Consider the following 27,869-nt stretch of genomic DNA (forward strand, 5'->3'; position numbering starts at 1 on the left):
TAAACAGAATAGGTGCTTTTTCCAAAATCGTAAGCCCAGAAATAACAGAATATCAGGAATTGATTAAAATGTGTCACACTCAAATGAAGAAAACACTCATCATTAGTGACTAGGAAGTGGACGTCAGTTGAAAAGTGTTGTGATAAATAAAACACCGTTTTCAAGTTTCGTCATCAGCAGATCCAATGAATTTCCAACACCTCTCATCGTCCAACATGAATACTGAGCCGCTCACTGATAAACTGAAAGACTATGAGTATTTCCTGTTGACAGTGATAGATGTGCTCATTTCATTCCTGGTTGTAGCACCATGCACAGTAGCATCCTGGCGAGGTCTCTGGGAATATCTTGAACACAAACACGAATATTTTCCTGAATGGATTTACTTCTTGGGGGCTTCGTTCTTCCACTTCATGTTTTCCTTGTTCCGTAGTGAACTCCTGGATTTCAGCAAGAATCTACTGAAGAAGTCCAAGTTCTTGTACAATGTGTTCTCCCGTGTGTATATCTATTTGTTCCTCATCTGCTGCATTGTACAGTGGCGGTGTATATGGAACTTGCTTGACACATGCCTGGGACGTGACCACATGACATTGATCATGTACACGGTGCCTAGTCTGATCGTCCTCTACTCGTTTAGATTGTTCAAGAATGTCCTGGCACCTCCTTATTATATTGAGATGGATTACAATGTGGAGGATGTGTTTAACTTTGGAACTTTATGGAGTTATCCGGTAAGTTCTAGACATTCATTTCATTAACATAAATCAGGTGAACCTGGAAGTGGCGAACATTAGAACACAAGAAATAGTACATCGCTGTTTAGAATCTCGGGCCCTCGATAAAATCCTTCTTATATACGGACCTGGCTAGGCCTTGAATATTCAAACAAAACTGCACCTTAGGGATAGGGAACCAAATAGGGATACGTAGCTAATTTTGAAAGACAATACCTGATTGAGCTACGTAACAATCTGTTCAATTTTTCCACCAGGGTCCCTAGATAGTTTGCTAAAAAGAACTTCAAAGGTAGACTTTGAACAATTTTTCAATGTTTCACCTTCAAAGAATTCCTCAACCTACTCATCAAAATTTACTCAAAAGTGAAATCAGACAATACCTGATTGAGCTACGTAACAATCTGTTCAATTTTTCCACCAGGGTCCCTGGATAGTTTGCTAAAAAGAACTCCAAAGGTAGACTTTGAACAATTTTTCAATGTTTCACCTTCAAAGAATTCCTCAACCTACTCATCAAAATTTACTCAAAAGTGAAATCAGGAAACAGTTCCGTGATTTTCTGAGAAAACCTTTCCATGTCGAAAAATTTCATCTGACCTCGATCAAATCAAACGCTGAGTGACGGGCAGTCAGGTATAAAGAAGGTTCTTAGGCAAAGGCTCATGTATATGCTACTTCGTTTGGAGGTCAACTCTGATAAGACTCAGCGTGTTGAAGGCAAACCTCAGAATTTTTAGAGTCATGCAGTCATGCTCGTGAGTCGTGAGGCATGCTATGAGAATCAAACTCGTTTCCTGTATCAAATTTATTTTCCGCAAGCCACACAGAGGCTTTTAAGAGGTTTGATAGAGGGAATTTATCAAGACATGAGGTTTATCAGGACACGAAGTACACAAAAGGGCTGCCTGGAAGAGTCTGACAAGAAACGCCGACCCTATTCAAATAGGAGAAGACTAGGAAGAAAAAGAATATAGAGTGAACTGTAACTGCACAGGTCTTATCGTCCCGAAAGCGAAGAGAGAAGGAAGACAGGATAGAGAAGGAATCTATTCAAATAGGAGAAGACTAAGAAGAAAAAGAATATAGAGTGAACTGTAACTGCACAGGTCTTATCGTCCCGAAAGCGAAGAGAGAAGGAAGACAGGATAGAGAAGGAAGACAGGAGAAAGCCAGCCTTTCCGAGAACGAACATTATCCGTTCAGGATAAAATCCGCCCCCGGCGGGAATCGAACACGCGCCCTAGCGCTTACAAGGCAAACGCGCTACCAACCAAGCTAAGTAGGCTGGCACACCGAGGCAAAATTCACTACTTAGCTCGCGAGTATGTAGTATAGCGTCCGTCTGTGCGTCTAAATCGAGCTTTTGAAGTGTGAACGGTGCTTTTTAGCCCGTCCTTCCTTTATTATTACGATAGTAATAAAAAAAGGTATAAGGGACGGGCTATTGTATTCGCTTCGGTGTCTGTCCCACTACTTAGCTCGCGAGTATGTACGAGTAGTATAGCGTCCGTCTGTGCGTCTAAATCGAGCTTTTGAAGTGCGAACGGTGCTTTTTAGCCCGTCCTTCCTTTATTATTACGATAGTAATAAAAAAAAGGTATAAGGGACGGGCTATTGTATTCGCTTCGGTGTCTGTCAACGCGCCCTAGCGCTTACAAGGCAAACGCGCTACCAACCAAGCTAACTAGGCTGGCACACTGAGGCAAAATTCACTACTTAGCTCGCGAGTATGTAGTATAGCGTCCGTCTGTGCGTCTAAATTGAGCTTTTGAAGTGCGAACGGTGCTTTTTAGCCCGTCCTTCCTTTATTATTACGATAGTAATAAAAAAAAAGGTATAAGGGACGCGCTATTGTATTCGCTTCGGTGTCTGTCTGTCCCCATTAGAAGGACTTATCCACACCTGGTCGACCTATATATCAAATTAAAGGTCTTTTTACTAGGAACACGAAAGTGGTGGTGCAAATTTTGTCCAGAGAACCATAAAGCCAAAAAACCACTCTTGGGTTTCAAAAAACCATGTTGGAATCTTTGGAGACACCGATAGTAGAGGGGGATCAGGAAGAGAGAACCTTCCAATCTGAAATCAGAAGAGAGAATGAGCTCTGACAAAAATCTAGGTCTAAAGAAACCTCCCCTTGACCCCCTACTACCATTAATGAAAGTAGGGGGTCAGGGGAAATGTAGGGGGTTGAGGGGAGGTTTCTCCTACATTTTGATCATACCTAGGTTTGAAGATTCCTTTTTGGTTATTTGGATAGAAGTTACACTGCCTTCTAGCAAGTTATTCACAGCTCTAGGTGGAGGGCGTTTATTAAAGTCGATGTCCCTATACTTATAAGTACCTACCAATACCAATAGATTGTCCACCGGGCTAACCACTTCCCAAATACCTACCTACTGAAGTTGGTAATACAATACAAGTAGGTATACCTACCTACCCAATGGAGGTTATACAACACATACCTACCCAATGGAAATGACAAATCGAAGCAAACACTCACAAAACACTCTCAGCTTTCAGAAAAGGAAGTTTCGAGTAACAATGCGAACTCATCAGATAAATGAGCTGCTGGCAAAGTAGTAAATTATATTGGGTGTACACCAAATACCGTAGCTCGTACACATACTCGTACCTACCCAATGGGAATGACAAATCGAAGCAAACACTCACAAAACACTCGCAGCTTTCAGAAAAGAAGTTTCGAGTAACAATGCGAACTCATCAGATAAATGAGCTGCTGGCAAAGTAGTAAATTATATTGGGTGTACACCAAATACCGTAGTGAATAGTACAGGGTGTGCTATAAGAAACATCCGAGTAGGAATCTTTTTCAATAGATTTGACAGAGGGAGCTGTAACTGCTAAGGTATTTCGTTCCAAAAGCGAAGAGAGAAGGAAGACAGGATAGGAGAAAGCCAGCCGTTCCGAGAACGAACATTATCCCATTAGGATAAAATCCGCCCCGGGCGGGGGAACAAAGAGGATGGAGAGAGAGAGAAAGAGGAAGAGAGAGAGAGAGAAGAGAACGAAGAAAAAACTTTTCTCAAGAAAAGAAATGCCAAAATAGCAGAGATATTTTCAAATGAAAAATTGACCTGGATCTCTCTCTCTCTCTTCCTCTCTCTCTCTCCCTCTCTTCCTCTCTCTCTCCCTCTCTCTTCCTCTCTCTCTCTCTCCCTCTCTTCCTCTCTCTCTCTCCCTCTCTTCTCTCTCTCTCTCCCTCTCTTCCTCTCTCTCTCCCTCTCTTCTCTCTCTCTCTTCCTCTCTCTCCGACCTCCTCCGACCACTATACCAGGTAAAACAGCTATTATACAAATTAATAGGAGAGAGCCATCCCCCAAAAAGTTAGAGAAATAGCTTAGGGGATGAAACCATGTATAGTTTTTTAAGAAAAATAAATATGAACAATTCAATTCAATTCTCTCTCTTTCTCTTTCTCTCGCTTTTTTCTTCTCGTTAGTATGTACCTACTTCTTCTTACCTATAGTTATCTATGAATTGTATATTGCTTATTTGTGAAATTTTTAGTTTTTAGTCCGTCCTTCCTTTATCATTACGATAGTAATAACAAAAGGTATAGTGGACGGGCTATTGTATTGTTACATCAAATCATGTTTTAATTTGTTTTTTCTCAGAGAGAGAGAGAGGAGGTTTCTCACAGAGAGAAGAGAACAAAGAAAAAAACTTTTCTCAAGAAAAGAAAAAAATGCCAAAATAGCAGAGATATTTTCAAATGAAAAATTGACCTGGATCTCTCTCTCTCTCTCTCTCCCTCTCTTCTCTCTCTTCCTCTCTCTCTCTCTTTCTCTCTCTCTCGCTTTTTTCTTCTCGTTAGTATGTACCTACTTCTTTTTACATATAGTTATCTATGAATTGTATATTGCTTAGGTATTTGTGAAATTTTTAGTTTTTAGTCCGTCCTTCCTTTATCATTACGATAGTAATAACAAAAGGTATAGTGGACGGGCTATTGTATTCGCTTCGATGTCGTCTGTCTGTCACTCTGTCCCCATAGAAGGACTTATCCAAACCTCTGGTCTTCTTCTTTCTTTTCTTTTTCTTCTCTCTTGGAAGTTTTCCTCTATTCCTCAAATTCTCGTTTCATTTATCACCCGAATTTCGTTTCTCGTGTCTTCTTTACCTCAAACTACATAGTTTCTTTTTCGCATTATTCCTTTTATTCTTCTTCTTCTTCTTCTTCTTTTTCTTCTTCTTCTTCTTATTATTATTATTATAATTGCGTAATCACTTTATTAAGGTACATAATATTACATAAATGGGAAATAACTTTCAACATATGAATATCTAAATTTCTCTCATTCACTTTTAACTAGAATTCAAGATGAAGAGCTGAAATTATCACGACTTTTTCCACGGATTTCTGGGTCACAGTTGAGATTCGAGCCTTTAGCCTTCCATTTGTAATTTTGTAAGTCTTCCGTCTTTTTTTCTGTCTTCCTGTTTGTTACAAGTACCTACATATCTAATAATTTTTAACTAGAATTTACTTTTTTCAACAGGTGTCGTGTTGACCTAGCACTTTATTGGGGGAGTAGGTACCCATTACTACCACACATAAAAAGAGGTGCTTCATTTCTACGAAAAGAGAAAGAGGAAGAAGAGAAAGAGGAAGACTAAAAGGAGAGAGAGAGATTGGAAGAAGAGAAGGAGGGTGAGAGAAATAAAATGGGAAGGAAAGGTAATACACGAAAATATAATACCAAAGTTTGGGGGAAAAAATGCAGGTCAAAAAATGCGGTGAGGGGTGAAAATGGTGTTGTATGACGTCATTTGCTAACGCTCTCCCTCCCTCCCTACAATTCCTCTCTCTCTCTCTCTCCCTCCCTACCTTCTCTCTCTCTCTACAATCTCTCTCTCTCTGCCTCTACAATCTCTCTCTCTCAGTTAATCTCTTTCCTCTCTCCCTTCCTTTCTCTCTCTCCTTCTCGTTTCTCCGAAATTCTTGTCGTTCTCTCTTACTCTCCTCTTCTTCCTCCTCCCTTTTCGAACACAACACAATATTTCACTACACAACGTTTATCTCTCTATCTCTCTCTCTCTCTCTCCAAATTTCTCACAATCTACTTTCTCCCCCCCCTCTCTCTCTCTCTCTCTCTCTCTCTCTTTCCATGTTCAAATTTCTCCGAATCTACACTCTCTGTCTCCCTCTCTCATTCCTGCTATGTCCCTGTAATAACCACCCCATCATTTACCAAAACACCCCTCTCAAATCGGGTGAACATTAAATACGTGAAGACTTCCATCCAAGAAGCGCTTACACCTGCATATACTTATGTAGGTAGGTCCTTTTTAGATAAAACGACAATCGATTCGGCGATAAACAACTCGCCAACTAGTAACTATTACCTACTTATGTAGGTAGGTCCTTTTTAGATAAAACGAAAATCAATTCGGCGATAACCAACTCGCCAACTAGTATTTAACCTTACAAAAAAAAAAAAAAAAAAAAAAAAAAAAAATAAATCAGAAAGGGGTTTTAAGCTGTGCTACAGTCAACCTGAATGAGTAAAACATTGCTGCAAGCAACATTACAAGTGGATTTCACAAATTTTGGGTGCCATAGAATTCAGACAGTCTCACCCCCGTATGTATGAAATCTAAAGATAAACTTAAGTTTAACTTAAGACGAACAATGTTGCCAATTTCATGTCATTTCTTGAGATAACTGGCTAGATTTCATGAAATTTGGCAAGATTTTCATTTCAAGTTAAACTTAAGTTTATCTTAAGATTTCATACATACGGGGGTCAGTCTGCTTGTATAACGACACAGTACTTTAACAGCTCTTATAGCTTGGATTTTTATTATTATTGGCTCTTATAGCTCACAAAATAAACTCAAAGTCTTTCAGAACAGGAGGTCTTAACAGTACAGAGCTTCAATGTTCTAGAAGAATTAGATTTTACCGAGATTTTCCCGAAGGTCGGGTCAAGGAGACCCTTCTTAAACAAATTCAAAGAATACAAGACCCAAGCTACAATTGGAACAGCAAGTGATACCACAATTGGACATGGCGTGTACCTATACTATACTTGGAGCAGAACCTGAATCGAATGTGGTAAGTGTTAACCATCAACCTAGCTTTCAATTTGATTTTTTTTTTTTTTTACTTTTTAAGTTAAAAGCATACTTATTAAGTTAATACCCTCATACAGAGTGTTTAAAAAAAAGTTGCCACCCCTGAAAACTCGAGAACCGTTTAGAATTTGGAAAAATCCTAAAACACGTAGGTATTTCTTTATTTTCAAGGGGAACCTATTTTAAGGGGATCTCAATTTTTCGGCACTATCAGGGGCGGCCCCAGGGGGGTCAACTTTAAAATCTTAAATGAGAATCCTCTACTTCTGATACATCAAAACAAAGGTATTACAAAACGTAGAACTTTGGTACAAGTTTGAGCTCAATCAGGGCCGGAGCTATGGCCTTTTAAAATTTTCATTTTTCCATGTTCTTTCGCCAATAGGGGAAGCACCAAAAATGGGAAATTCATTTCGATTGGTGACGCCAGATTTTTTTCTATCTTGTACCTACTTTGTTGCTTTCAGTTTCAATCAGAAGTGATCCAAAGTCTGTAGCTGCAATCTACCTCCTTCCCCAACTGATCGCCATTCCGCCTTCAAAGGCAAAGAAAGCAGATATGTAAATATTGGAAGCCCTCTAGATCCGAGGTACAGGATGGATTTATCACCCACGTAAAAGGTAGTTCCCAAATAGTTGAGGTCATCCAATTACGAAAGGAAAAGTACCTACACGACTCTAGGCGGAACCCTCCAACCGTATATGCCCCGATATTTTCCAAGTTGATGAAGCATACGTTGTAATAGATGACACAAAATATCTGTTGAATTTGTTTTTAGAAGCGGTTGACACTTGTTTTAAGATTTTTTTTCCCCGCCCCGCCAAGTCAAGAAAGCTACTGGAGTAATAGGGGTGGGGAGGAAAATGCGTTTTCCGCCGTTTTCCCCTTCTGGTTTGTGTCGTTACGTTTGTACTCGTGTCAGTACACATTTATGTGTTCATCTATTTAGATTTACTTACAGATATAGTTACTCCTATGCTGGTTTTATTAGTGATTAATCGGAGATTTCACTGATACTTTTAATTTAACTGCTCAAAAAGGAGTCTTTGAATATATAATTTCTCATTTCTAAAGAGTCATTCTTCTAGATGTACAAGTAAAATCTGCATTTATTTGCTGTTCTAATTACCAGAAGAGTTACTTTACCTTTTGGTAGCCCCAAAAGAGTTAGGGTAGGTAAGTAGGTATCTACCTATGTCATCTGAGATTGGAGTTATTTAGGAGTAAAAACTCGACAATAAGAGAACCTATTAGGGTATCAATTGCAAGTAGCTTCTCAGCTATTGATAAGACTGTACCTGGTCATCAAGAACATGGATTAATCGAATGTTTACAACTTAGCAACAAGTTTATAACTTAACAACAGGTAACAGAAGGTAATGTTTAGCGTAAAAAGAATGCGTTGAAAACAGCAAATTAATTGCGTTTACTTACATATAATAATTAGGTTGGGACGTAGGCAAAAAGGCATTTAGTGTCTGTAATATCTTTTAATCTAAGGAAATCAATAATTCGATAGGTAATAATGTAAAAGACTCTTAAGTAACTGCCTAATAATTAGGTAGGTACATACTATATTCACTATTAGTTTAGTAAATCATGACAGAAAATGGGCCCTAACGACTAGGTTTGACGGGCTCAAAATAAAGAACGTTCTCTTTAAGTGTATTTTTGCCAATTTCCATCAAAATCGGTGCAGTTAATGCGGAAAAATTTCAATAATTAGAATGATTAGTTTGTAGTCATTTGTGCAATAGTAAAATTATTAGTTAGATCTAAAAATAATCTAGGTTGATTTGCTTTCCGTGCAAAGTAGGTAACATAGATAAGATTAAAAGGTAAACTCTTGTCAATTTCTTGAGCACTCAAATTCTCAATTGATTTACAGTAGGTCGCGATAGTTTGCATGTGGCTAGTAGGTATACACTAAACTTATTATCTGAAGAAGTACTTAGGTCTTTAGTCCTTATCGATTATCTTGTTTAAACAAAATAATGCAGTAGATATTTGATTTTTTAACAAAAACAATTATAAACCTACTCAATGAAACGACAATTTTGTGTCAGTTATTAATTCGCCATGTCAAAAAGCCATCAGTTATGACTCCTGTCAAGAAGATGTCAGTTATGAATTCGTAATAGAGTGATGTGTGACGTTTCTTTACTTGTGTTCTGCATAGTTGAGTTGAAATTGGAACTCAACTCATTATAATGTTTGTCTGGATCACTCTGGATGGAAATACAGGCTATAATTTTAATCAACAGCCGGACTGCAAATCGTCAAGTAGGTAGAAAAAATGCATTTAAGTGCTTTCTCATTTCTGAAGGCCATCTAGGAACGCTGCTCCAAAAGTGTTTTCTTGGTATCCTGCATGCAGTTATTGAAGGTAAAAATGTGAATTTTAGCACGAATAGAAGGTATTCTTCATAGTAAGAAGTATCTAAGTAATTGCCATAAGATCAGAATTTGCAAAACTTTGTATTAACTGATTAGGTAGGTTATAGGTACAAGGTACACAAAATATTATGCAGTTTGAATCAATTGGCTCCATTTACTTTCTATTATCTTCTTCACAAGTGATCTTCGTGAAACTGAACATTTTCAGAAATAGGTACTTATGTTTGACTTGGTAGCAAATTTTCTCTCGCGAAATGTTCGAAGAAGATACATACACAGGTTACAATTCCTATAGTTATATCATGTGGTGCATCGGACAAGTCAGTTTTTGCAATATCTATCTCAACCTCTTTGGTGTATTATGAATTTTATTGAATAAAGCATTTACTAGGTATAGGTATTGCCCAGGAAATTTTCTATGATAGGAGTGTAACGGCACTGTGTAATTGGTAGTTGCCTGAGTGGGGCCGGAAAAGCCAGCAATATCGGGGTTGAAACACATCACATGAATTAGGGCACACTCCATTTTTTCAAGAGTCTAGGTTTTCCTTGCCCTTGGGATCAATTTAATTCGAAGAAACCATTTACTGGTGAAAATTTGTAGTGGAACAAAAAGTTGAAAAATAATCTTTACTAAATAAATACCCCAGATGGCAGCCCACGACAAGAATGAATTAGCTATCATGATTGCCAACGTTCTGTAGAATATGGCACCAAAAGAAGAAGAAGAAATAAATACCCCAGATGGTCACACTTACCGATATCAACAACGTCTAACGTTCAGGGGTTCATCGGGAATTGGTGCATTCAAAGTGGCTAGGCACCTACATTGTATATCCTAAATAGATAGATAAGAACTTACTTACGAACTGATGCACTATACAAGTAGGAAGTAGGTACCTACATACATAACGTTCTCAGACCAAAAGATGATAAGAACTTACTTACGAACTGATGCACTATACAAGTAGGAAGTAGGTACCTACATACATAACGTTCTCAGACCAAAAGATACCTAGCTAACAAGAGTGACATGTTATTGTTGAGGCTTCTCCGTTCTTATGCCTACTCCGTCATCTCCTATATGTAAATATTATAGTTTCAGGAATTTGGCCTCACTGATGAGATTCAGTCACACATCTGTGGTTGTGCCATTCCTCTCAAGAATCTAAGCATCTTCAAGATTCCCCCTGAAAAGCAGATTTTCTTATGTTTCTCTCAAAAATGTCCACTAGCCAGCCTAGTAAGCTTGGTGGGTAGCGCCCCTTCCTTACAAACGCTGGGTCAAGAATTTGATTTTCACCCGGGCCGAACTTTATCCTAGAACCTAAACAGATAAGGTTCACTCTCGGAACGACTGGCTTTCTGTTATCCCGTCTTCCTTTTTTCTTCGATTTCGGGACGACAAGACCTTCGTTGTTAGAGTTCCGTCCTTCCGTCACGTCAATCAAAACTCTTTACAAAAGTCAGAATTGTATGATTTTTGTCACTCTCTCTCTCTCTCGTATCTAGTCATACACAAAAGATACACAAAAAATCCACTTTCAAACTTGGAGCTGCCCCAAAAGATTGCGTTAAGCTTACACGAATCTAATCTCTCTCTCTCTCTCACACACACACAAAAAGTTCGTTTCTCAAGGTGTCCGCACATAGCTGAACGGCCGTCCATCGATGTCGACTGAACCGTCCACACTGCCTCGATAACATAGCTTTTCCTCTTCGCTCAACTATGTTTTGACACACATTCATGTTCAATCTGTTTGTGTGATTGCAGGCCTCTCAGAACATGTTCCTCTATGTGATGGACAGCTTCTTCAGTGTATTCGTCATAGGTTCTCTGGTGGTGTTCGTCTGGAGGGGTTTGTGGGGACTTCTAGACATTTACTTGTACAATGCTGATTCAGTCAAGTCCGCAGCAGCCTCATTGGTGAGTTTTCTTGATTCTTTTTTCATCTTAATTTTTAGTTTTTTAGTTGGTGGGACAACAATAAAATTTTGTTAGTAGCTTCCGTGGCCGAGTGAGTATCACACGAGACTTGTACGCCGGAGGCCCAGGGTTCGATTCCCGGCGGGGTCGAAGTTTTTCCGGCTCTGTGCTTGGTGTTCTAGGTGCATTCAGCCTCGTGAGGACAAGTAGTAGCTACTTTATTTGAGTAGCGACTAGTGAACGCATTACCAGTTTAAAAAGATTAGTAAAATATGGAAATTGATTGCAAAGGAGGCACTTAGTAATGCTGTGATACCCACAAAAGTTGTGAAAAAGCTCTCTGCCTTGATTCTTTTTTCATCCTAATTTTTAGTTTTTTAGTTGGTGGGACAACAATAAAACCTTGTTAGTAGATTCCGTGGCCGAGTGGGTATTACACGAGACTTGTACGCCGGAGGCCCAGGGTTCGATTCCCGGCGGGGTCGAAGTTTTTCCGGCTCTGTGCTTGGTGTTCTAGGTGCATTCAGCCTCGTGAGGACAAGTAGTAACTACTTTATTCGAGTAGCGACCAGTGAACGCATTACCAGTGTTAAAAGATTAGTAAAATATGGAAATTGATTGCAAAGGAGGCACTTAGTAATGCTGTGATACCCACAAAAGTTGTGAAAAAGCTCTCTGCTTTACCACAAAGAATTTGAGATTGATTTGATTTTTCCATTGCAGACAATGGGCTACACGCTGGTCTTCTCAACGTTCTTGCTGCAGCCGCTAGTCAAACGAGTTGTCAGCAAAATCTCCGGCTTCTGGAGAGTGTTCATAGTGGACGTCTATTTGCTATTCTCCCTGTGCGGTACCGTCAATGTATGGCGGGGGATTTGGGCTACACTCGACTGCTACTTTGAAACAGGTAACTAGCGTTGCTTTAAAATAAAGAAATACGTGTTTTCTGATTTTTGCGAATTCCAAACGGTTCTCGAGTTTTCAAGGGTGGCAACTTTTTTTAAAAACACCCTGTAGATTTCGATAAACGATTCGGACAGACATACCCCATATTTCCCTTTTATATTGAGGAGTGCGATAGTGCCCCGCCCCGCCAAGTATAGAGATAGTGGGGAACGTCATTTATGATAAGCTTGATGAGCATTTAAGTTCAAGACAGTTGATGAAAAAATATGATGAGGGTTCACCGCCGTTTTTATTTTATAGCAATGAGACAACTGCTACATTGAGGCTTGAGGTTTGCCTTGCAATATGCCCATCCCGTATGCATTTTTTTTGTCGATGGTGGGATTCGAACCCGGGACTTTCTGCATGGCAAACAAGCGCGTTGCCACTGGGCTAACCGCACCCCTCTATTGGGCTATGAATCTATGAAGAAGAATGAAAATTCTTTTCGTTCTTCTACTTTTTCTAATCCTTACGATCTTGCTTTCCCTCAGAGAACCCAAAACACAAGCCTTTTCGTTCTTCTTCAATTTCTAATGAAGCTATTTTCACAAGAGCTCATCCAAAATGACAATAGCTGTTTGTCTGGCCATTTCTAAATTCTCAAGACGTCTCGAGTGACATTTCCAGCTGAACCATGCGAGGTAGTACAGCGGGCATTACAGATGGCTTGCAGGGACAGTCCAAGGCACACTACTTGTTGCTATCTATCCTGGACATCCTCATAGGAACTCTGGTCATTACTCCCCTGGTCATAGCTTACTGGAGAGCCACCTGGGGTCTGTTTGACACCTATGTGTTTCCAGACAACCCGCTGTCAAGTGCCCTCACATCTGTTGGGATTAGTTTCGCTATTCTGTTCGAACCCAAAACACAAGCCTTTTCGTTCTTCTTCAATTTCTAATGCTTACGAATTTGCTTTCCCTCAGAAAACCCAAAGCACAAGTCTTTTCTTTATTATTTTTCTAATGCCTACGAATTTGCTTTCCCTCAGAAAACCCCAAACACAAGGTGGTGGGTTTCTGGCTGTCGCACATCGTGTGTTTTCTCATCCTGGTGTTTATCAACTCATCCAACTCCATCCTAGTCAGAGGTGTATATATCGATGCAGAGGAGGATGGGGGCAAGTGCGTCGACTTTCCCTGCTATTACTTAAGACTGTTCTTCCAAGTAAGTCCAAAAATTCATCTACAGTTAGCAAGAAGAGAAGCATGAATAGAGAGAAAAAGACAGGAGGGAATCAGTACTGTAGCAAAGCTCACCCAGATCCAGGCTGATTAACAAATGTGAGGTGGTTTTTAGTGGTTACTTCCATTTATAAATACATAGGTACCTACAAAGATAGTGGGATGGCTAACATCTGTAATTAGTGGATAAGCCAGACTTACCAATAATTTTCAAATATACAAGATTCGGGAGGGATGGGAGAGCTTTTAGTGGATGTGCCAAAATTACACATTTTCCGTGAATATTTGTTTGTAGTGGTGGATATTCAATTATTTTATCTTTTCAAAATCCAATACCAAATAAGAGGAGGATGAGGAAGCTGAGAAAGATTGTAAAATTAGTGGATGTGACAAATTTTCCTTGAATATTTTATTTGTAGTGGTGGATGTGCCAAAATTACTTTTCTTCAAAAGAAGAGAATAGTGATATAGGATTTACTATAGGTACCTACCTAGATGAATTTTATTGTGGTCTAAAATATCAAATTATCTAATGATGGTTATACATTTGACCAACGCATGCGTATTGCGTAATATCTTGGCAAATACTCAATTTACCACCTCTGCATTAATAGGTACTTGTGTACAAACGTATACATTGTAGGTATTGATTATTGATACTCAGCCGGATACTTAAGGAAAATCAATTAACAGGGTGTCACTTGTCCGACTGACAGTTAGGAACTTCTTGGTTCCATTCCTCTGTTATGTGATGAATTTTATTGTTTCTGTCATTGGTCTAAAATATCAAATTATCTAATCATGGCTATACGTTTGACCAACACATGCGTATTGCGTAATATCTTGGCAAATACTCAATTTACCACCTCTGCATTAATAGGTACTTGTGTACAAACGTATACATTGTAGGTTTGGCAAATACTCAATTTACCACCTCTGCATTAATACGTACTTGTGTACAAACGCATACATTGTAGGTATTGATTATTGATACTCAGCCGGATACTTAAGGAAAATCAATTAACAGCGTGTCACTTGTCCGACTGACAGTTAGGAACTTCTTGGTTCCATTCCTCTGTTATGTCAATATAGGTAGTCAATTTTGTTTCCCAAGAACAAAGGTTTCCACTCTCTCTATCTCTCTCTCTCTCTCTCTCTTTTATATCAATACCGAAGTTTACTAAATTTTTCGTATAAAAATTCGATGAACCTTAGCTCAAGTTCTTCCCTCTTTCAGAGAACACACTTTGTGTTAGGTGCTTATCTTTGGTCCTATCACAACAACTATACGTATTGTCTGTTCAATAAATAAATACTCGTATATTTTCTCTGAACTTGAACTGAAGTTGTAGGTACTTTCAATAATAGATATCTCATCATGTTTACACCTTGTATTGTTGTCATATTATTATGTCCTTTCTCTCTCTATCTCTCTCTCTCTCTCTCTCTCTCTCTCTCTTTTATATCAATACCGAAGTTTACTAAATTTTTCGTATAAAAATTCGATGAACCTTCAGAGAACACACTTTGTGTTAGGTGCCTATCTTTGGTCCTATCATCACAACAACTACCTATACGTATTGTCTGTTCAATAAATAAATACTCGTATATTCTCTATGAACTTGAACTGAAGTTGTAGGTACTTTCAATAATAGATATCTCATCATGTTTACACCTTGTATTGTTGTCATATTATTATGTCCTTACTCGTGCCAAGAAGCTACATAATTAATTAGGTGTGCATCTATTTTTTTTCATACATAGCACATACACACATACATACATAGCACTATCAGTTTACACACCCAACACTCGATTGGTTTTCTACCCGTGGAGACGTACAACAGGTTTTCCATTGAATTCCGAGATGAAAAACTTGATTATAGAAGAGATGGATGAGTTTTAGGAGTGAGAAAAACATCAGTGACTTTGAATTTTTACAGTACTTGTTCATAATTATGTAGATAGGTAGATTTAAATTTGATTAAAGAAACGTGTGCTTGAATTAAAAAAAAAAATATAGGCACCTACATTGTATATCCTAAACAGATAGATAAGAACTTACTTACGAACTGATGCACTATAAAAGTAGGAAGTAGGTACCTACATACATAACGTTCTCAGACCAAAAAATACCTAGCTAACAAGAGTGACATGTTATTGTTGAGGCTTCTCCGTTTCTATACCTACTCCGTCATCTCCTATATATCTAGTAGCGCGGTCAAACTTTCTTGACTTGGCGGGGCGGAGCGCTACCGCGCTCCTTAATAAATATATGTAGTTTCAGGAATTTGGCCTCACTGATGGGATTCAGTCACACATCTGTGGTTGTGCCATTCCTCTCAAGAATCTAAGTATCTTCAAGATTCTCCCTGAAAAGCAGATTTTTTATGTTTCTCTCAAAAATGTCCACTAGCCAGCCTAGTTTTTTTATGTTTCTCTCAAAAATGTCCACTAGCCAGCCTAGTTAGCCCTTCCTTACAAATGCTGGGTGAAGAATTTGATTTTCATCCGGGGCGAACTTCATCCTAGAACCTAAACAGATAAGGTTCACTCTCCGAACGACTGGCTTTCTCCTATCCCGTCTTCCTTTTTTCTTCGATTTCGGGACGACAAGACCTTTGTTGTTAGAGTTCCGTCCTTCCGTCACGTCAATCAAAACTCTTTAAAAAAAAAAGTCAGAATTGTATGATTTTTGTCTCTCTCTCTCTCTCTCTCTGAACGACTGACTTTCTCCTATCCCGTCTTCCTTGGACGACAAGACCTTTGTTGTTAGAGTTCCGTCCTTCCGTCACGTCAATCAAAACTCTTTAAAAAAGTCAGAATTGTATGATTTTTGTCTCTCTCTCTCTCTCTCTCTCTCTCTCTCTCTCTCTCTCTCTCTCTCTCTCTCTATTCTGTTCGTGTTCAACTTGTTTCAAAAGAAAATCAGGGAAACTCTAAACCCGGACATACATCGCCTTCTCTTCTACACGCTATCTCGTCTTTACACCAAACTATTCTCTATTGCCTGTGTCAACTCATGGCGTGGTGTATGGGATATTCTGGCATTCTGTTCGTGTTCAACTTGTTTCAAAAGAAAATCAGGGAAACTCTTAACCCGGACATACATCGTCTTCTCTTCTACACGCTATCTCGTCTTTACACCAAACTATTCTCTATTGCCTGTGTCAACTCATGGCGTGGTGTATGGGATATTCTGGATATTGTACTGGGCACAGATGACCCCAGGTGGACAGCGCTGTCCGTTCTCTTTGCTTTCGTACTGCTTATCCCCATGAAAACATTGAGGAATTTGTCAGCACCCCCGTTCGCCATAGTCACGGATAGATACAAGGGCTATTTTGATGTACCAACGCTGTTCAGAATCCGAGTAAGTGTTAACGGTATCGTAAAAGCCAAAAATATTCATTGCCATAATGGTTGAAGCCTTATCCTCAGGTCGAGACATTAATATTAATACATACCTACATTAATATTTTTATAGTGGATGAGCCATGATATAGGTATGTATTATGAACATATTGTTAGTGGATGTGCCAAAATTACTTCTATATTTTATAAATACATAGGTACCTACAAAGATAGTGGGGATGGCTAACATCTGCTGTAATTAGTGGATAAGCCAGACTTACCAATAATTTTCAAATATACAAGATTCGGGAGGGATAGGAGAGCTTTTAGTGGATGTGCCAAAATTACACATTTTCCGTGAATATTTGTTTGTAGTGGTGGATATTCAATTATCTTATCTTTTCAAAATCCAATACCAAATAAGGGGAGGATGAGGAAGCTGAGAAAGATTGTAAAATTAGTGGATGTGACAAATTTTCCTTGAATATTTTATTTGTAGTGGTGGATGTGCCAAAATTACTTTTCTTCAAAAGAAGAGAATAGTGATATAGGATTTACTATAGGTACCTACCTAGATGAATTTTATTGTTTCTGTCATTGGTCTAAAATATCAAATTATCTAATGATGGCTATACGTTTGACCAACGCATGCGTATTGCGTAATATCTTGGCAAATACTCAATTTACCACCTCTGCATTAATATGTGTACAAACGTATACATTGTAGGTATTGATTATTGATACTTAGCCGGATACTTAAGGAAAATCAATTAACAGGGTGTCACTTGTCCGACTGACAGGAACTTCTTGGTTCCATTCCTCTGTTATGTCAATATATCAATTTTGTTTTCCAAGAACAAAGGTTTTCTCTCTCTCTCTCTCTCTCTCTTTTATATCAATACCGAAGTTTACTAAATTTTTCGTATAAAAATTCGGGGAACCTTAGCTCAATTCTTCCCTCTTTCAGAGAACACACTTTGTGTTAGGTACCTATTTTTGGTCCTATCACAACAACTGTACGTATTGTCTGTTCAATAAATAAATACTCGTATATTCTCTCTGAACTTGAACTGAAGTTGTAGGTACTTTCAATAATTTGAAACAGGATATCTCATCATGTTTACACCTTGTATTGTTGTCATATTATTATGTCCTTACTCGTGCCAAGACGCTACATAATTAATTAGGTGTGCACCTATCAGTTTACACACCCAACACTCGATTGGTTTTCTACCCGTGGAGACGTACAACAGGTTTTCCATTGAATTCCGAGATGAAAAACTATTTCATGAATGCCACCCTGTCAAAATTATTATCTTCAAGTAAAAGTAAAGTATTATTTTGTCAACTACACAAGACATAACGGCATATATCAAATAAGGTAGATAATCGAAAAAAAAGTACAGCATTAGTTATTGTTTAGTTGATTTAATATAAAAAGAAACTGGTAAATGCCAAAATTGATACGAAAATCTGTTCAAAACGCCTTGAAAATTTTCTATATTTCTACTTCTTACCATCAGTGTTCTTTAATAAATTATTAGGCATTTCTTTACTTTGCTTTGTCTGTAATTTATGAAATAGGTACGTGTGTACTATTGTAGACTGATCCTATGCCTATTTTTCCCTGTTCTGCTTTCAGGATTGCATGGCTTTCAAAGGAGGGAAGTCCCGGCTGTTCGATAGAAAGATGTGATCTGAATAATTTTGAATATTTAGCCCGACAAGAATTCAAAGGATTTATTGTTCGAACTTTATGCCTGGCCAAACCGCTCATCCGATTACTATGAAACTTTGTCAACTTATTGCTTGCACTCCCGTGAAGGTTGTAGGCTATTTTCCGGTTCGTTTTTGTTAAGCTACGCCGAGCAAGACCACTAAATGGATGAGTGATATGAACGGCCATGCCTTAAGGATTTACTAGCAGAAATGCGGAGCAAAGCGACGGGTTTCGGCTAGTGTATAATATAAATATTACGTGTGGTACCTTTAAGCCAGAAAAAGACAGGAGGGAATCAGTACTGTAGCAAAGCTCACCCAGATCCAGGCTGATTAACAAATGTGAGGTGGTTTTTAGTGGGTACAAAGATGTTACAAATCCAACTTATTCACCAGAAGGTTATCTTAAAAAGACAGGAAGATTTTTACACCTCGACCATAAAAAAAAGATCCATCTAGACTTCTAGAGCAACTTTATCAAAAATACTGGACCATCATTTATGATAAATAAATAAGTGTGTGCACACATAGTTGACCGGCGATCGGCGTCGATCCACATCGACGGCCGTCAACTATGTGTGGGCACACCTTAAGGACTCGAGTTTCGCCAGCCTAGTCAGCTTGGAAGGTAGCATGCCTGCCTTGTAAGCGCTAGGTCACGGGTGCGATTGCCGTCTGGGGCTAAACATACAGGGTTCGTTCTCGGAACGGCTGAGTTTCTCCTCTCCTGTCTTCATCCGAATATTAATCAATCGCCAAGTAACGCCTTTACAAACTTTTCATATTGATGTTTAACAAACCAAAACCCATTTCGCACACACCTATTAATAAGTACATTTTCTACGTGTAATGAGGTCTAACATGTTAGGTACACATGCAAAGGCAGACCTATCATTCTAATCTCAAGCGTGAATACACATCAGTGTTTACTACAGTTCACATGGACAGATAATAACATTCTAGGTGTTCCTGATTTCGATTGGAAAACCATTGATAGGAATGTTTCAATGTTCGAGTCATATTGGGGTGGTCTTGGAGTCTGCCCATGTGATCCAAACCGCCTTATGTGGGTTGTTATACTTGATCAAATTAGCAGAATAGTAGGGATATACATATGAAGGGGAAAGATTAATCATGAGTTCATGAGCATGTTAGGCGACTGATTTAGGCCAGCCACTCACTGTTAGGTAGACCTGACAGTTACACCTAATCAGGCCCGCCTGTCACGTCTCCCTGATAGTGTGTGTGTGTGCTCATCAGGCATCAGGTAGACCTGACAGGTGGACCTTTTCAGCCGTACCTGTCAAGTCTTCCTGATAATGAGTGGCTGGCCAAAGATACATAATCAACGATGAAGATATGAGAAATCTTTAATGACGTCCATCGTGTTCTGTTTCTTTTCAGTCCAAGCGACGGAAAAAGTTCTTGAAGCAGCTTCAGAAGAAACAGGAAGTTTCGAGGAGGAAAAGCGAGGACAACCACATTTCCTGTCGCCTTATGTGGGTTGTTATACTTGATCAAATTAGCAGAATAGTAGGGATATACATATGATAGGGAAAGATTAATCATGAGCATGTTAGGCGATTGATTTAGGCCAGCCACTCACTGTTAGGTAGACCTGACAGTTACACCTAATCAGGTCCACCTGTCACATCTCCCTGATAGTGTGTGTGTGTGTGCTCATCAGGTATCAGGTAGACCTGATCAGGTGTACCTGTCAGATCTACCTGATAGTGTGTGTTCTAATCAGGCATCAGGTAGACCTTTTCAGCCATACCTGTCAAGTCTACCTGATAATGAGTGGCTGGCCAAATAATCCAAATATACATAATCAACGATGAAGATATGAGAAATTTCTAATGACGTCCATCCTGTTCTGTTTCTTTTTAGTCCAAGCGACGGAAAAAGTTCTTGAAGCAGCTTCAGAAGAAACAGGAAGTTTCGAGGAGGAAAAGCGAGGACAACCACATTTCCTGTGAAACCCTCGTACCGACTAGCGGTCAGCAGGATCCGCTCATCAACCACATCTATCTGCATCACAAGCGAGCTTCCATCATTAGTCCATCTAGCCCGACACTACCACGGGAAACCAATACGGTGGTCTGAAAGGACTTCCTTCACTACCACGGGAAAACAAAACGGTGGTGTGAAAGGACTTCTTCCTTCAGTACCGCGGGAAACCAAAACCGTGGTCTGAAAGGACTTCTTTCACTACTGCGGGAAATCAATACGATGGTCTGAAAGGACTTCCTTCACTACCGCGGAAACCAATACGGTGGTCTGAAAGGACTGTCCATCATTAGTCCATCTAGCCCGACACTACCACGGGAAACCAATACGGTGGTGTGAAAGGACTTCTTCCTTCAGTACCGCGGGAAACCAAAACCGTAGTCTGAAAGGACTTCCTTCACTACCGCAGGAAACTAATACGGTGGTCTGAAAGGACTTCCTTCACTTCCGCGAGAAACCAATACTGTGGTTTGAAAGGACTTGCGGTTTACAAGACATGCGTCTTTCAATGTGAACTGTGAACTCACGTGTGGTACTGGAATCGAACCACTATTCCTCCTCTACAAAGTCATCAAAAAACCCACTTTCAAACTTGGGGCAACTGCCCCAAGAGATTGGGTTAAGCTTACACGAATCTAATCTCTCTCTCTCTCTCTCTCACACACACCCACAAAAAGTTCATTTCTCAAGGTGTCCGCACATAGCTGAAGGGCCGTCGATCGATGTCGACTGAACCATCCACACTGCCTAGATAACATAGTTTTACCTCTTCGATCAACTCACACATTCATGTTCAATCTGTTTGTGTGATTGCAGGCCTCTCAGAACATGTTCCTCTATGTGATGGACAGCTTCTTCAGTGTATTCGTCAAAGTCATCCGCAACTCTTTGCGCTGTATGTTTTCAATGTAAATCTTGTTGCACGGTAGTCTGGATGAATGAGGCCCTGCATTTACTGTCAAAAGGGTCTATACTAGTTGCAGAGAGAAAGGATTTTGGTCTGTACTTGGATTTTCATCGGGACTGAGTCCTGGTGGTGTTCGTCTGGAGGGGTTTGTGGGGACTTCTAGACATTTACTTGTACAATGCTGATTCAGTCAAGTTCAGGGCCGGAGTTATGGCCTATTCAAATTTTAATTTTTCCATGTTCTCTCGCAAATAGGGGAAGAAACAAAAACGGGAAAGTCTTGTTGATTGGTGATTTGTGCTTCAAATAGGTCCCACTAATGATTCATACTGAAATTCAGTCCAAAAAATAAAAATTTGAAACATCCATTTTGGGCCCCGAAGGCCATCAGGGCCGAAAGTCTAAATTTCATTTTTGGGTCTGAATTTCAATATGAACCATTAGTGGGACCTATTTGAAGCCCAAATCACGGAAAGTCTTACTGATTGGTGATTTGTGCTTCAAATAGGTCCCACTAATGATTCATACTGAAATTCAGTCCAAAAAATAAAAATTTGAAATATCCATTTTGGGCCCCGGAGGCCATCAGGGCCGAAAGTCTAAATTTCATTTTTGGGTCCGAATTTCAATATGACCCATTAGTGGGACCTATTTGAAGCCCAAATCACCAATCAATATGAATTTCCCATTTTTGGTGCTTCCCCTATTGGCGAGAGAACATGGAAAAATGAAAATTTGAATAGGCCATAACTCTATCCCTGATTGTCTGATTGAGCTCTTACTTGTACCAAAGTACTAAGATTTTAAAGATGACCCCTCTGGGACCGCCCCTGATAGTGCCAAAAAATATAAATCCCTTAAAAAATAGGTTCCCCTTGAGAATAAAGAAATACGAGTTTTCGGATTTTTGCAAATTCCAAACGGTTCTCGAGTTTTCAGGGGTGCCAACTTTTTTTTTTTTTTAAAAACACATTGTCTGATTGAGCTCTTACTTGTATTAAAGTACTACGTTCTTTAAGACCTTTAATATGATGTATCACAAGTAGGGAGTTCCCATTCAAGATTTTAAAGTTGACCCCTCTGGGACCGCCCCTGATAGTGCCAAAAAATTGAAATCCCTTAAAAATAGGTTCCCCTTGAAAATAAATATACCCGTAAATCAAAGGATAAGTACATTGTCTTTCCTTTTTAATTCCTTTGAGGAAGTTAGACGAAAATCGTCATTTTGTCCCTTATAGGGATAGGTACAATCTTGAAGGCGAAACTAGTTCAAATAAAACAGTTTTTGAATTGTTTAAAAGAAATTTTTGTAGTTCAGTATTACACAAATTTATATTATTTAAGTTTTGTTTATTTTTATAATCTTATAAAAAGCTCAGTGATAGTTTTAGCTTTCTCTTCAAGCTAATGTATAAAATTCTTTAAAAGATTTGAAGAAATCCGTCTTCCATAACTTTATTTCTTCTATTTATAACTTTACCACGAGGTGATTTTGAAAATGAAAGTCATACTTTCAGAGCATTTTGTAATTTAAGTATAGTTACTTGAAAATCGAAATGAAACTATATTAAGTGAAAAATTAATATATTTTACTATTCAAAATTATTGAAATTTATTTCTAATAAACTAATAATAAAAAATTGTAAATATTTTGTAAATAAAAATCTAGAATATACCTAGCAATAATTGAACGTAAATAAGAGTGTTCTCATTTTACTTAGAAGGAAAAAAAGGAAGAAAACTTGATTTTCAAGAAGTTCTTGCTTATTTTTTTCTTCTTCAAATACGGATTCCATGTAATTCAAACCTATACTTTCAAAGTAAGTGTATTAAAACCTCATTGACTTTTTAACTTGACGTTGCCCAGCGCTACCACTTTCCTTGATGCTTATTCCTATATTCCAAACAGTATAATTTAAATCACTCGATTATATTCTAATTGAAATTAAAAATCTCGTAATATTTCCTTTCATTTAGATTTCAAAAATTTCATCAGAGTTCAGACCGAATGTCAATTGATTACAAAATCTGGCGGGGTCCTAATTCCTAAACATTTAAATTGGCGAAGAAGGAAAGGGTACTTCATGATGACCAATTTGTACAAATTAATAAAAAGTTATAAATGCAGCAAATCCTAATGAATGAATTAAATTAAGGGGTCCACAGCCTCAATTATCAATTAAGATGAGCTTGATTTAATCAGAAGAGACATTGCTTGACCTCTTAGAAATGCTCAAAGGATATACGAGTATACATCATGCAAGGATCGGGTTCATCTTGAATGGTACTTGACCAATGGAATTAGATATCTGTACTCTTCTGTTCATCTGCCTTTTGTAAAGGGAGTTTTCAGTCCTATGCTGGCAGTATAAACAAACTAACAAACGAGGTAAACATTGAACTAATGAAGGTCTAAGATTAAAAACGTAATCGTTGATGTCATTTACAATTCTTCTTCGAGTGCCTATCCGTTTTGATTTTGGTGGTTTCGGACGTTGGCAATCATCATGGCTATGCGTATCTTCTGGGTGGCAGTGCGTAACAGCTCCTCGGCGGATGACATATCGAACCAGCGTGTCAGGTTTCATCAGAGTTCAGACCGAATGTCAATTGATTACAAAATCTGGCGGGGTCCTAAACATTTAAATTGGCGAAGAAGGAAAGGGAACTTCATGATGACCAATCTGTACAAATTAATAAAAAGTTATGAATGCAGCAAATCCTAATGAATGAATTAAATTAAGGGGTCCACAGCCTCAATTATCAATTAAGATGAGCTTGATTCAATCATAAGAGACATTGCTTGACCTCTTAGAAATGCTTAAAGGATATACGAGTATACATCATGCAAGGATCGGGTTCATCTTGAATGGTACTTGACCAATGGAATTAGATCTGTACTCTTCTGTTCATCTGCCTTTTGTACCAAGATAACAAATGACAAGCGATTTAGTCGAATCTACTGTTGGTGAGCCTACACAAAGTTGATTATGTTCATAGGTAAAGGGAGTTTTCAGTCCTATGCTGGCAGTATAAACAAACTAACAAACAAACGAGGTACACATTGAACTAATGAAGGTCTAAGATTAAAAACGTAATCGTTGATGTCATTTATAATTTTTCTTCGAGTGCCTCTCCGTTTTGATTTTGGTGGTTTCGGACATTGGCAATCATCATGGCTATGCGTATCTTCTGGGTGGCAGTGCGTAACAGCTCCTCGGCGGATGACATATCGAACCAGCGTGTCAGGTTGGCGAGACAAGATGTTCTTCTTTTTCTTCCAGTTCCTCTTGTTGCTGATCTTTTCTTGTAGAATTAATTGGGGGACCATCTACAGTGCTATTCATACACAAAAATCCCACCTGAGGCTTAAGTGTAGGGGCAAACAGCCCTAAAGGATGGGTTAAGCTTCTACGAAGTACGAATCTACAGTACGTGCTGTTTAAATTTAACTCAGTAATCTACCTATATAGTCTACCACCTATGTTAATCATCAATGAAAATTGACTATATAACCAGCCCTTGTTATGGCCTCCACCAAAGAATGGAATATTTTAGGAGGCAAATCATGCCATAAATAACAGCCACGTTTTATCTATTGAAAGTTTTATTTTAGGAGCCTCCATGTTTGTCTGATAAGAGTTTAGAAACAAGTTCAACAGTTTAATATTCCTCTGCCTTGTTATGGCCTCCACCAAAGAATGGAATATTTTAGGAGGAAAATCATGCCATAAATAACAGCCAAGTTTTATCTATTGAAAGTTTTATTTTAGGAGCCTCCATGTTTGTCTGATAAGAGTTTAGAAACAAGTTCAACAGTTTAATATTCCTCTTGATAGTGATATCAAGACTATCAAGAGATACATAATATAGAATATATACAGTCCACAATATGTTAATGAACAGAAAAAAAGTCAAGTTGAAAAGATTGGAAGAAAAAAAAAAGTCTATATTTCAACATGAACTTAAATCTTATTTGTACTATGATTTTTCATAAACATGGTGCGATTTTTTATTTTCCAAATCTTTTTCTTCCAGTTCCTCTTGTTGCTGATCTTTTCTTGTAGAATTTATTGGGGGACCATCTACAGTGCTATTCAAGTATTCATACACAAAAATTCCACCTGAGGCTTAGGTGTAGGGGCAAACAGTCCTAAAGGATGGGTTAAGCTTCTACGAAGTACGAATCTACAGTACGTGCTGTTTAAATTTAACTCAGTAATCTACCTATATAGTCTACGATACATACTTAATATAGAATATACACAGTCCACAATATGTTAATGAACAGAAAAAAAAGTCAAGTTGAAAAGATTGGAAGAAAAGAAAAAAAAAGTCTATATTTCAACATGAACTTAAATCTTATTTGTACTATGATTTTTCATAAACATGGTGCGATTTTTTATTTTCCAAATAAATACAAATTAAATTTTACTGTTACCTATTTATGTAGGCTCTACGTTGAACTAGAAGTAAATACATTACATTTGGGTAAACATGGTCAATAGTGTGCTTTACAGAAATAGGAACTGAAATGGCTTTACATCCAAAGAAAGAAAAAGAAATCAAATGTGTAGATACTTTTACCGATGAAATGTTAATCCGGACCGCGCTGGTGCATTGATATCGCAAGTTGACACAAACCCGAAGTCTTTGGAATGATCCACACAATGATTGATATTATGAAAATGCAGAATCACATGTATTGATTGGCATCCTTGTAGAGTCCAAAAATCGATTGTCTTCCAGTCTTGATTGAGGAAACAGGTGGTGATACTTGTACTCACTTTGTATTCCTTCCTTATTCTTAGGAAGAACTGCAAAGTTTCTCTTCCTTTTCAAAAGAATCCAATATCTAAAAAAAGCACTTTTTTCAGTTAAAGCAATCAGTAAAGCACGTCCTCTTCCATCCATGTTTAAATTCAAACTGAAGACAGAAATCTGAAGTTCAAATCGATGATTTCACATTGTGGCCGTCAGGTTTCGCTAGACGCTATCGTCGCGCGCCGGACCGTAGTCGCAGCGTAAATCTGAAGCCGCAACAAGACCATTTATCCTCGTTGATAAAATCCGTTGTTTCCTAAGGAAAAATCGTGTTACAAATTATAATAAAATCATATCTACCTTACTAATCGAACTAATTTTGATCATGAGGGAGAAGGGTGGTATATGGCGTAACGTCTGAGTAAACAAACATAAATCAATGGAAAAGGAATCTGATACAACATCGTGCGGGTCACATGGTGAACTAATGCGTCACAAAGCTAATATTGATGAAATGAGCCTTTTGTATAAGGTCTAGATTGTTCCACAGACTAGATTGTTTCACTGTAAGGGGGTTTTCTCAAGGTACCTACTGTCACCAGAGTTGTATTCGCTTATTATGTGAAATTTAATTCAGTCAAACATGGCTGAATCAATGAGATTACGCTTTGGACGTAAACACAGCGAACTCTAAAAATCTTACAATCTCATTGGTTCAGCCATGTTTGACTGAATTAAATTTCACATAATCGAATACAACTCAGAGCATTAATGATGAAAAAAATATGTATGTACGTAGGCAGATGTTGAATCGATTAATCCGTCTTTGAATGTTAAATGGTAACTCCTATAACTTTTCATTAGGTGCCTGCATTTTAGACAACGTTCCTATTTTGGATACCATTTCTCCATCATGAAATAGTTCCAGATACACAAAGCTTCAACGGTAACTACTGGAAGTTTATGTCCCAAAAAACGTCATGGGCCATGGCCCATAAAGACCGCCTTTATATTGGTGGATTTTTTGGTAAGAACCAAGTATCTCCATCATGACCCCTGAGCACATTATGAGAATTCTGGAACGTTTCACAGCACAATTTTGCCGTCTAATTATCAATTTCCGAAAGCTTTTCAAAAAAAAAAAAATGACGGCGGTGATTGCAAAATGAAGTCCACAAAAAAGCTTTTGTTGTTCAATATAAAATGCTCATTCATTAAAATCCGGTGTATTCTTTTGAAACAAAATATGTTTACACTGGCAACTTCCTCGAATGCCCATTTCCGATAATCACATTCTGTTCATAATTTGTTGTTCCGAGTTTATTGACAATAATGTAGGTGACTTGGTACCTAATGCGTGACTCAAAGAATACTTTCCTTTCATTTATAGAAGAGCTTTGATCTCATATATTCTCTGATGACTAAGCAGGCTGTTATTCATTATTATTTTTCTGTTAAGGCGGTCTCTTCTTCATCCCTTGTGTACCGCGTTCATTTTTTTAGGACTATTGCACATTGCACTGCCTTTATTTGGTAGCAGGCTATTCTACCTATCTAGGGTATTAAAGGCTAATATTACATTACTAGCTTTAACGAAATCCCAAGAAAAGACATTCAACATCCATGTAAAATAAAATAAAATGTATGTATCCGCATTCTGTATATTGACTAGAATAATAACTCAGATGAGTAAAAGCGCAAGTCCCCGTTTTCCAGACAATATAGTGTTGAGATGCAGAAATTCTACACTTCCAAGTAAACGAGGCACAACAAGAAGTATTGTACTAAATGAATGTGAAACGACGTCATCCGTAAT

General features: G+C 38.3%; 1 protein-coding gene and 1 long non-coding RNA gene across 3 annotated transcripts; both read left to right on the forward strand.

The window, feature by feature from the left end:
* Positions 1 to 154: 154 nt before the first annotated feature.
* Positions 155 to 20,650, forward strand: LOC103509314. 2 transcript variants are annotated; one of them, XM_026823699.1, is made up of 6 exons: positions 155 to 734; positions 11,015 to 11,167; positions 11,891 to 12,074; positions 13,107 to 13,282; positions 19,777 to 19,854; positions 20,341 to 20,650. In XM_026823699.1, exons 1-6 carry the CDS (start codon positions 186 to 188, stop codon positions 20,476 to 20,478), a joined length of 1,278 nt encoding a protein of 425 aa, XP_026679500.1. In that variant the 5' UTR covers positions 155 to 185; the 3' UTR covers positions 20,479 to 20,650. The 2 variants fall into 2 exon arrangements, with proteins under 2 accessions (XP_026679500.1, XP_026679499.1); XM_026823698.1 differs by lacking the exon at positions 19,777 to 19,854 and having other exon boundaries at positions 20,263 to 20,650.
* Positions 6,614 to 7,657, forward strand: LOC113467489. The gene is made up of 2 exons (XR_003391552.1): positions 6,614 to 6,822; positions 7,310 to 7,657. It is a non-coding gene; the product is annotated as an uncharacterized LOC113467489 (long non-coding RNA).
* Positions 20,651 to 27,869: the final 7,219 nt, after the last annotated feature.

The sequence above is a fragment of the Diaphorina citri genome, unplaced genomic scaffold (genome assembly GCF_000475195.1).
Source record: "Diaphorina citri unplaced genomic scaffold, Diaci psyllid genome assembly version 1.1 scaffold487, whole genome shotgun sequence".
NCBI lineage: Eukaryota > Metazoa > Arthropoda > Insecta > Hemiptera > Psyllidae > Diaphorina > Diaphorina citri.

Bases quoted from the DNA above. Each gene is read 5' to 3' on its own strand.
- LOC103509314 (XM_026823699.1), top strand. From the start codon at position 186: ATGAATTTCCAACACCTCTCATCGTCCAACATGAATACTGAGCCGCTC. The intron at 735-11,014 runs GTAAGTTCTAGA...GTGTGATTGCAG, and splicing joins GAACTTTATGGAGTTATCCG to GCCTCTCAGAACATGTTCCT. The intron at 19,855-20,340 runs ATTTCCTGTCGC...GAGGACAACCAC, and splicing joins GGAAAAGCGAGGACAACCAC to ATTTCCTGTGAAACCCTCGT.